Source organism: Arctopsyche grandis, chromosome 4 (assembly GCF_051622035.1).
Source record: "Arctopsyche grandis isolate Sample6627 chromosome 4, ASM5162203v2, whole genome shotgun sequence".
Taxonomy (NCBI): domain Eukaryota; kingdom Metazoa; phylum Arthropoda; class Insecta; order Trichoptera; family Hydropsychidae; genus Arctopsyche; species Arctopsyche grandis.
This window is the reverse complement of record NC_135358.1, coordinates 22,532,602-22,543,784: the sequence shown is the minus strand read 5'-3', so window position 1 is coordinate 22,543,784 and position 11,183 is coordinate 22,532,602. Positions and strand designations below refer to the sequence as shown.

The following is an 11,183-nucleotide window of genomic DNA, read 5'->3' as shown; positions in this document are numbered from 1 at the left end:
GTCTCGGGATACGGCAGTGTGTTGCTGGCTCGTTCGGCTGGTTGATCTTCCAAGTCCGCGTAGTGAAGTGGTGGCTGGTCAGGAGCTGGATGTCGACTGGTCTGCTGCTGTGGGTCGACTGGCGTTGTTTGGGTTGTACCTCCTTTTATAGTGTTTCTGGAATCACCTGATCGATGGTGGTGGTTGTTGATGCGTAAGCGAGGAATTTGCTTTTGTCGATGGGGTGGACTTTTCTGGAACGATTGGCGCCGTTCCGCTCGATATAGTTTAATGGTGGCGGCGTGTTTCGACCGTTTTGGTTCCACTCGACTGGTAGGGGCGTTCCGCTTGAGTTTAATATAATGGCTGCAGGTGTGCGTCGTCTGGGTTTCGTTCCGCTCGAGTGTGAAGGGTGGATCATTCTCGAAGGATTTGGCACCGTTCCGCTTGAGTTGGATTTGGCGCCGTTCCGCCTGAGTTTAATATAATGGCTGCAGGTGTGCGTCGTCTGGGTTTCGTTCCGCTCGAGTGTGAAGGGTGGATCATTCTCGAAGGATTTGGCGATTGATTCCAAGAAGTGCACGGGTTGTTTACGTGTGTGAGTTTTGCAAGGAATGTGGTTTGTTGTTGTGGAATATTCTCGAATGTTTCGATGACGATGACGATGACGAGATTCCTACATAACCAAGTATTTTATTTCTCAATAATGTAGGGGAGGTGTATTGACCGTATCTCAGCCTATGAAAACACAGCTGTGTTTGTAAGAGGATCGTTTACTCACTCACTCTGTCTCATAAAGACCTTTATCAAATTATATACAAGGATAATATTCAGATGGCCTTCCTCTACTTGTGATAATAGGGGGCTTGGAGGGGCCTCATAAGTATAGATATAGCCTAAAGCGATGCGGTGCAAACGATCGAAAAGCGCCAGACAGACTGAACCACAGATTAACGACACGTGTACCTTGTGCGTGCGCACTGCTCGCACTTACACTAAGCGAAATCTACCCGAAGTCCCGACATACCTACCCTGTATACGTTCTGTGCTTCTGATACCATTTTAATAATTGTATGGGGGATGAACGAATGAGACGACTGGCATGTTAATGCACGTGTTTTATTTATGACAGCTGAAGGCAGAATGAGGTAGCTAACTCCGAACACAATCGAGTTGGTCCCCACTCGCAGGAAGGTGACCAAACTCGACCATGTCGTATAGCGAGCCGCCACAATCGCATCTATGCACATCGAAAGGTTACTCGTCATCTGATGTGCAATTTTTCATTCGTGAAGTCGAGAATTGCGTTTAAAACAGCCATCCAGTTAATCTGTGGTTCAATCTGTCTGGTGCTTTTCGATCGTTTGCACCAAACCCAGCCTAAAGCCTCTCTTCATCTAAATACGTCTTTACCACTCCAAAAAAAGTATCTACTTGCATTGTAAAAAGTATAAACTTGCATAGTATCTGGAAATGTTAAATAAAAATTTCATCAAGTTTAAACAATGTCCTGTGCTTGTTTAAACAATTGATTTATCTCGGCAAAATTTGTTGAAAAGTGTTTTTTTTTTTATATAATATATTTTTTAAATAGTTTAAATTTCTTGCTATTTAATTCACATATTGCAGTTTAATCTGGTCGATTATGATATGATAAGTTTGATAAACAAATTATTGTGCAAATTGCGATCGCGTGCACGACAATCGTTGCTACAAAAATTGCGAATACGGAATATCTGGCACTCGAGTTTTCGTTAGTACCATATTTTTTTGGGTGCTGGATGATCCATGATCGAGATTTTAGTGATTTTAGTATTTTAGTTTAGATCGCTTTTTGCGGAATAATCACCAAACCGATAAGTTTTGACTGATTGAATTTTTTTTGTAATTAAGTAAACGTGTATAGCGTTGGCTACAGTGTTACATGGCCGCCTGCAAACAAATCAGCTGTCATCGAGAGGTCGCTGCAGACATGAGGTAGGATGACGTTTACACTGAATTTGTATTTCCCTCAAATCTTAAAATAAATATGTGATTGATTATTTTATTAATGAATATCATGAAAATATATCAATGCATTTCTAAACAGAAATAATTGCTGGATCTATTTTATTGATATTTTAATATAATATCATTCTTATAATTTTCAAATGATTTATGATTTTTGATATGAAATTTGGATATTTTTGTTTAATCATATGAGTTACTTTTTTACTAAATGCATGATAATCAGTATTTGATTTATCAGATGTAAATTGACGATTTTTATTTCTCTACTTTTCAGTAATCATCACTCATGCATTTTACAACGAGATAGTCCACCGAGTGTTGAGTTTTCCGATGAGAAGCTAGATTCACTCTCTGGATCATGTACTTCAATGCCAGTCACTCCGAATTCGCCTTTGGATATGGATGATTGTGATATTCCATCAAAGCATGAAAGTGATGTGCTATATTTCCATACCAAAATTGAAAATCAAACTATTATAATGCGTGACGATGACGCTGATGTAAAAAATGTGCATAATGAAATAGATGAATGCGCTGCAAGTATCCTATCTACAACAGATGTAAACATTTCAGTACCTTCTTCTATATCCCTTAGCAAAATTGAAATATTAAGCAATAACATAACAAATAATTCAGACAATAGTTTAAAATGTGATGTTGATGTATCAAAATGCAATCAAAACAACGATATTTTATTTAGCTCTAATGAAAATGTAAAAAATTTGGAGGCGAAATCGAAAATTGTTCCAGAATCGTCTATAAAGCTAGAGGAGAAAAAGTCTGATAGTAAAAATTCCAGATTAGAATCAAATGTACCTAAATTAATTTCTACCCTCACGTTGACTGACGATCATCCGTTGATGGTGTTGTCGAGTCCTGACAGTCCACATTCAACTGGTAACTATCCTGATCTCATACTTCCGTCCTGCAAGAATAGAGATGACAATCGAACCGAAACTCGCCCGAGCCCTTACGAGAATAATCATTTGCTCAGCTCGGAGTGTACGGGTATGATGAGTCTTTCGAGCACCGAAGACGAAAGTTTTAACCGTAGTTTAGCCAACGGCGATATGAACAGCCTACATTCTGAAAGTTTTACAAATCCTTATGAGCCCCAAAGAAACACGTCAAAGAATAATTTGTATTTTTCGGAAAACTTCACAACTTCAGATGGGTGTAAAGGTGTCGAAGAGTTTTTCGCAAATGAAAATGCCAATCGGTGTAACGCCACTGAAGGAACCAGAGTCAATCTTGAGAGAAATTCTAATATTCAGCCTGATATTTTAGATTCAGGTCGCAATAAAGGTAGTAGGCATACTTCAAATGTTAACAATCTCAATCCTCCAGACTTAACAGTTGAAAGGAAAAAGATTAAACCTGATGTGAGAGCGCCTAAATCTAATAATACTGTAACTAAGCCAGCTAGTGGTACTTATAAAATACTTGGCAGAGAAATTAATCCATCGAAAGAACAGAAATTGTCTTCAACTGTTATTGTTACCGATAAAAAGGTACTTGTACCCATAATTTTACACTGATTATTAAAATTCAACTAATATATAATATTTTATTTATTATCGGTTTGTTTATATATAGGTGTGTGATATTGTGGAATCTCCAACCCAAACTAAAAATAATCATGAACTTTCAATAGATATGCCTTCAGATTTGTCAGCAACAGATGTTAGTATGTTTTACACAATTTTTTTAAACTGTATATAAAAAATCTAATAACAAAAAATTTCAGGACATTCCGTCCCCTGATAGTTCTTCAACATCTCGTGCTGAAAACGAACGTTCTTTATACTTAGCGGAAGTAGATCCTGTAGGCGGCTGTGTTACACTTAAACCGAGAACATCAGCACCGGTTACTCTTCCCACAAGGAAACGCATAAAACCATTACCTGTAAATTAAAATGATGTAAATTGTTACTTACAGTGAGCAACATTTTTTCATGTATAATTATATATTTTCTTTTATAACTAGAACGAAACTGATACCGAGTCGACTGTCCAGTCTGACGCTACACTATTTGTATCTTGCCAAAATAAAATATCAGGAAGTACTAGTAGTCTTGATAGTTTGTCGGATTGTAGTCTACATTCTGACGGCGCTGGCCAAGATCAATTTATTGCAACTGCTTCTAATACGTCCACTCCTCGAGCGCAAACGAACACTTTTATGAAACAAATCAGCGTTTTCAAAGCCAGCGATGCAGACGATTGCAGCGATACGGAAACGGAAACTGATGGTCCACTGAGGTAAATCCGCATTTTATAATGATCATCAAATATTTATCATCTATATTGAATACGGTAAACAATATTTTAGAAATAAGCTGCTGAATAACGACGAAGATAATGCCACTCCTGAAAAGATACCTGAATATTCATTGAGTGAAGAAAGACAAGACACTAGGCGTTGGCTTAAAGTTACTCTGCCATCAGGTGAAAAGCGCACTATAGATATGAAAGTAAGTTAAATGGCAAATTACACTCTATAATTGAATTAAGATGCAGTAGTTATTTTTAAGATGTTTTAAATATTACATATATTTATCTAAATTTTAGGTAATAGAACCATATAAACGCGTTTTATCCCATGGTGGTTATGCATTGTCTGGACGTCGGGATGCTATAGTAGTCTTCAGTGCTTGTTATTTACCAGACAGCTCACGTGTTGACTACAACTATGTTATGGATAATCTCTTTCTGTATGTATTTTAATGTTCTATTTATTTTTTATTGTGTAGTAAGAACATTAACCCTTTGAATGCTGACCAACGCCGATCAGCGTTTTGCCAACAAGTCCATGAACCAGAAATACGAAATCCTCGGCAGTAGTTATCTGGGGTTTGTTTGGATTACTTACAATTTTTATACCTGCTTTCAATTGGATTTCTAAATAATACTAGTTGGAAATATTGCCGGAATTTTCAGCTTGGCGGGCTCTCAACAGAAAAGACGTTAGCACTCAAAGGGTTAAGCAATTTTTGAAGCTTGGACGTTATGAGCCTCTCCATATTTCATGAGATCAAGTATCCAAGAGGCATTCGTTTTTTCAACAATATTGTTGAATGCATCAGCATGAAAGAGTTGTTGAACGTGCCAAGTTTCTCATTAACTCTCCATGCCTTGGTGGTGATGTTTGCACATCTGCACATACTAATTTACATTGATGCTAGCGTTAGATGCTAGTCTAATTTTTGACACAAACCCTAATTTAACTCTAGGATAGAACTGTTTCATTTTTAATTTATCACATCTATTCATTTATATTATTTACATATTGTTATTATTTTCATTTTTATTAGAATTATATGAAGTATAATATAAATAAAACAAGTGTTTGTATTTTCTTTGTTAACTATTGTGGCGCAATAGGATTTCCTATAATGCTACAATGGTCTGAACTTTCAAAAAAACATATATTAATTTTTAATCAATTGATTGCAGTTATGTATTGACAACATTAGAACAACTTGTGACTGATGATTATATACTCGTATATTTGCATGGTAGTGCTTCAAAACGTAGCATGCCTACATTCCACTGGCTCAAAAAATGTTATCAACTCATCGATAGAAGGTACATGTGTATAATATACATATACGAGGGTTGCTCTTTAAGTTTCTGGCCTAATAATGAAAAAACAAATATTTATCATCGAAATTGGTTTTATTGTTTTTCGAAATATTCTCCATGAAGATTAATACAATTTTGCATGCGTTGGAACCAATTTTCGAAGCACTTTCTCCAATCTGATTGAGGTACCTCCAAAATAAGCGTTTTGAACGCATCAACCGCTTCTTCGGCCATCGAAAATCGTTGATCACGTTATTTATTTTTGATGTTCGGGAATAAAAAGAAGTCAATGGGTGTCAAATCAGGGCTGTACGGTGAATGACCCATCAATTTGATGTGTTGAGTGCTCAAATAGGCGGTTGTTTGAGCTGATGTGTGAGAGCTCGCATTTTCATGATGGAGAATGATTCGTCTTTGGCGGCTGGTTTTCCTTATTTCTCCGAAGACTTCTGGCAGACAAATGGTTGTGTACCATTCAGAATTGACCGTACTACGTTCCACCAATGGTACGGTTGCGAAATGTCCAGTTTTTCCGAAAAAACAGGTGATCATTTGCTTTGAAGTGCTTCGTGCGCGAACAACTTTTGTCGGCTTGATTCATCTTGGAAGGTCCATACGGTGGACTGCTGATTTGTTTCGGGCTCATATGCATAGATCCATGATTCGTCACCTGTGCAGATGTTATACACAGCATTTGATTGTGATTGTAATTTTGCAACATTTCCTTGCACCAATCGACACGAGCCTCTTTCCGCGCGATTGTAAAATTATGCGGGATCCAACGCGAACAAATCTTTTTTACGGCCATATCTTATTGATTGGTGTCATACCAATGGTCAAGGATGCCTGAATCTCTCAGTATATCACATGACGATCTTGAATTATCAGTTCACGCACACCATCAATATTTTCTGGAGTAACAGCTGATTTTGGACGACCTTCACTAAATTCGTCCTGGAGCGAACTAAGCCCACGATTGAATTCGTTATACCAGTTTTTCACAGTACTGTAGAATGGTGCTTTATCGCCATATAAAGAACTAAGTTCATCGATACACTCTTGCCTTGATAGTTCATGTCGAAAGTTATGAAAAATAATCGCACAGAAATGTTCACATGCTAATTCCATTTTTGACAGCTATGATTTTTTCAAGTCTCCGTAAACAAAAGAATAAATTATTGTAAGTGTTCTGAGAACGTTTATGCTAAAAATGTCAAACTTCCCGATTTCGATGATACATAAATATTTGTTTCTTCATTATTAGGCCAGAAACTTAAAGAGCAACCCTCATATATTGTTGAGATTCAGCTTTGTATTTGTTAATATTTTTTATTTATGTCTTGTTTTGTGTGATATTTCAGATTAAGAAAGAGCTTAAAACATTTGTATCTTGTGCATCCTACATTTTGGCTTAAATCGATTATGTGGATGACGAGACCGTTTATTAGGTAGCATAACCAAAATGTTATAATTAATATTGTTATGATTAACTTTTTATACATATCTTTTGTACACGTTTGTTTCAGTTCGAAGTTTTCGAGAAAATTGAGTTATGTTCATACCCTTGAAGAATTGGAAGGCTTAGTACCCGTAGAATATGCGTCAATACCAGAAAAAGTTCGAAGATACGATTCAACGAGAACCTCATCAATATGAAAATTACTATTTCAATATAAACCTTTCATGGAATTTATATTATTTTCTTTGAGCGATAACCGCTCATTCGTCCATTCGGTCCTCTTTTCGTAGTTTTTGTGAATTTGTTTGACCTAAAATATTTATTTATTACCCTTAATTCCTCACAACGACTATTTATCGTATAGATAATTGATATATGATACTATTCGAATATATTGCTGATTTTTTTTACTCAGTTAAAAATTTTTTCATTGATTGAAAATAAATTCATAGTGTGCCGAATTAAAAAAATCATCGAAATAAAAAAAAATATAGTCCGTATTTATTTTCATATGTATATGATCAACAAATAAATTTAGGGGACCATTTTACATATACATACATATGTATAACAGATGATCAGTTTAAATGAAATTTTCCAAAATACACGCAATCTCATTATATTATACATATGTATATGTATTAATGTTGGTTATTATTTCGAATTTTTACAAGGCTTTTTTTTATTTTAGTGTTGATTTGGAGCAAGTGATAATTTACAATTATTCTTATTACATATACATATTTAAAATTATGATACTCCCAAGTAGGTTATAATTTATTACTTTATTTAAGAATTTCTGATAATAGTGGAACTTTTCATTGAACTGATCACTCTATGTATTCTTTAAGTATGTATATGTATATACATTGATGTACATATACACACAAGGAAATTAGTATTTGCTATGAAGCACTTTGCATTTGATGTTTTGTGAATGTTTATATAAATTTATGTGTGGTTTGTTCCTTTTTGAAAGACCAAGTTGAAAATATGCACATGCCTACAAACTATTTGCTACTTTGAATTGAATCTCAATTAATTGTTTGCCGACCTGCATTCTTAGACCCATTCCCTTGGCCTGCGTTCATAAATAATGGAAACCTTGTGTGTGAGTGTATTCTCATGCGTATACATAATATGTAATTGTTATATTGTCGTGTGTCTGTGTACGTGTAGGAAATAATTTCATGTTTTATAAGAGTGTGTAAATGTTGTATGTATTTAAATAATGTATGTATCATTATAGAAAAATTTTCAGTCAAACAATATTTAATGTTTAAGTGATTGTGATGCTGGTTATGAGCATTTTCATCTTTGCCTTAAATAAATCATTCCTTTTAGTACAGCTTAGAATATTGTGTATTTTGTACACGTGGCGTTAATCTTGAGATATTTCTAGCATAGTCTTACATATGTATATCATTATACAATTATCACCCATTGTTCATGTTCTTACCTTGGTTTACGTTCAAATTATCCATCATTATAATAATAAAAGTGCAGTGACCGTAAAGTCTATATATTTATGTACCTACATATTACAATTACAACGTGTAAAGATGAATGGGAAATTTGGAGAAAAAAAATACTTTGCAAATTTTTCATTTTTACAAGCCTCTTCTATATTTCTTTATTATTATAGAAAATCATGAAAATTTTGATTCGAAAAATGTTACCACAAATAGCAAATGTATAACATTTCGTAAACAAATCTTAACACAATGGGTGCATTCAGTTTAACTTTTCTGAATTCGAAGCTCATCAAAAAGACACATCATTATTATAAATTAATAAAGTAATTTACTTCAAATTGCATAACATTTAACTTCAATGAACTCGTCATAATCTATATTATAAATAATTTATTGTGAACTTGTACTTCATCTGATTTGTTGTTATATATATTTAAATTAACACTCGAAACAATTTTAATTAAAAATATTATTAAGAATCTTTAATATTGAAGCACTACTTTGAAGCTTTTGCAATAGAAAAATATGCCTAATTAAATATTTTACGAGACCTTATTATAATCAAAGTATTTTTCCTCCTGCAATAAGTATTACGGATCAAAGTTATATTTTGTAATAATTTACAAAGAAATATTATTTTTTATTTATAAATTGTATTTTTCCTTGCTTGAAAGAATTGTAAGCTTGTACACATTTTTAACTTACCATTTGATTCTTCTCGTTGCCATGTTAAATCATTAAAACTTTAATGCTGCAAATCAAGGTTTAATTCCATATTTTCAGTACAAAATGTGTCGTACTTTCTGTTTTATGTTGGTGTTTGCATTTAAGACTTCTTCTGTTTAACATTGCTTTATATGAGTACATAGTATTGATTAGACTAAATTTTTATGTATTATATTATTGAATTTAGTTTTATTTGTAACTTTCAGTGCCACAACGCTAAAGCTTTATATTATCAAGAGCATGAAAATATTATCAACTTTTAGTTAACAATAGAATGAGTTAAATTGTAAGGATTGTTAATGTGTGCATAATAAATACACGTAAAAACGTAAATATGATTAATTGTTGGATTAGAACACGGTAGAGATTGTAGAAACTAGAGCGGTGTTAATTCCATTTGAATAATATTTTTAATATATTACCGAACAGTAACCCTCATTCCAAAAAATAAATATTTTAATAATCATGCTTTCGTTCGAACAAATAAAATTATGAATGTCAGTATTTCTAAATAAAAAGTTGTGATTTTATTTTTACAAGTCATTCCAAACACAATAATCGAACTGATTTTTTGTTTCATAATATGTATTTTAGAGATCTCATTTTTTTATATAAATATATTGTTAGTAATTAGGATTAAGACATACTTATGCATTTAGGAAGAACAAATATTTGTGCAATGGTGTAGTTTATAGTGAGAATATAACATATGAAAACCAAACTTGTCGTGCTATTAATTTAGCTTAAATTAGTTGCTTTTTTATGTCAAAGTATTATATTGGTTTATATATTTTTTATTTTTGTTTTAATAAATTATAATGCAATAATTACTGTTTTCTTTATAATAATTGACTCCAACTCTTTTCGCCCCTACTGTTTTCTTGAAAGCTTTTATTTACACATGAAGACATGCATACATAGTTATTGGACATAAATATTTCATTTTCGTCGTATGATAAATTATTAAATATGCTATTACTATTGCATATATATATAAATTCACCAGAAGAAAAAGGATAAAATCAGGGATTCAATTGGGTAATGTTGGAATAAAATAAAATTGCATTATGATAGTGAATGTATTATTTCGATTAACATTCTCTATTGTACAAATAAATATATTAACATTAAAAGTATAACATTAAAAAAAATATATAAATATATATATATATATATATATATATATATATATATATATATATATATATATATATATATATATATATATATGTATGTATGTATGTATGTATGTATGTATATATATATATATATATATATATATATATATATATATATATACATATATAGATATATGTATATATGTGCCCATAATTATGAAAGTGGTCTAAGTCAAGATTTTTTTGAACTTGAAATTTTTTTCGACTTGAAAAAAATTTTTTTTTTCAAGTCGATTTTATCGTTTAATATCGGTATTATTTTAATATGTAATTTTTTTTTCTTGACTTAGACCACTTTCATAATTATGGGCACATATTATATATATGAATATAAATATATATTATGTATGGTAAATATAATAGAAAAAAATTGCGACGGCATAGCGTATCAGTTAACATTTTTTTCTGTTTATTTCTTGCCAAGCCGTATATATATTTTTCAATTTAAACTTTGATTATTCATCCATTTATTCATCGGTTTCATTCGTAAGTAAATAGTCAAGTTTTATATTATATGCATTTAAATATTAAGGCAATTACATTAATGTTTTGGTTACAAACTCGTTATTATGACTATATAGACACTAGTCTATTATTAAAAGGGAAAATTTGATTTGTGTAAAATGAAATAAAAACAAAAGAAAATTAACAACATTTTATTGAAAAATCTAAATCGAATATTTTTTGTCTTCCGTATTAAAAATACTTAAGCGTATCACAGGAGCTTTCAAACTTTGTGAAACTTCAATAAATCAAGTTTTGCTTTTTAAA

The 11,183-nt window shown here is 32.3% G+C and overlaps 1 protein-coding gene across 1 annotated transcript; it reads left to right on the top strand.

Annotated features, from left to right (window-relative positions):
• Positions 1-1,901: 1,901 nt before the first annotated feature.
• On the top strand, positions 1,902-10,056 carry LOC143910373 (uncharacterized). The gene is made up of 10 exons (XM_077428811.1): positions 1,902-1,956; positions 2,264-3,500; positions 3,586-3,672; positions 3,737-3,895; positions 3,977-4,251; positions 4,322-4,463; positions 4,561-4,703; positions 5,446-5,577; positions 6,936-7,022; positions 7,101-10,056. The coding sequence occupies exons 1-10, from the start codon at positions 1,904-1,906 to the stop codon at positions 7,228-7,230; spliced, it is 2,445 nt and encodes an 814-aa protein (XP_077284937.1). The 5' UTR covers positions 1,902-1,903; the 3' UTR covers positions 7,231-10,056.
• Positions 10,057-11,183: the final 1,127 nt, after the last annotated feature.

Excerpts from the sequence above, each read along its gene's own strand:
- LOC143910373 (XM_077428811.1), top strand. The coding sequence starts at position 1,904 with ATGGCCGCCTGCAAACAAATCAGCTGTCATCGAGAGGTCGCTGCAGAC. Across the intron at positions 4,252-4,321 it reads GAAACTGATGGTCCACTGAG|AAATAAGCTGCTGAATAACG; the intron begins GTAAATCCGCAT and ends ACAATATTTTAG. Across the intron at positions 4,464-4,560 it reads AGCGCACTATAGATATGAAA|GTAATAGAACCATATAAACG; the intron begins GTAAGTTAAATG and ends TCTAAATTTTAG.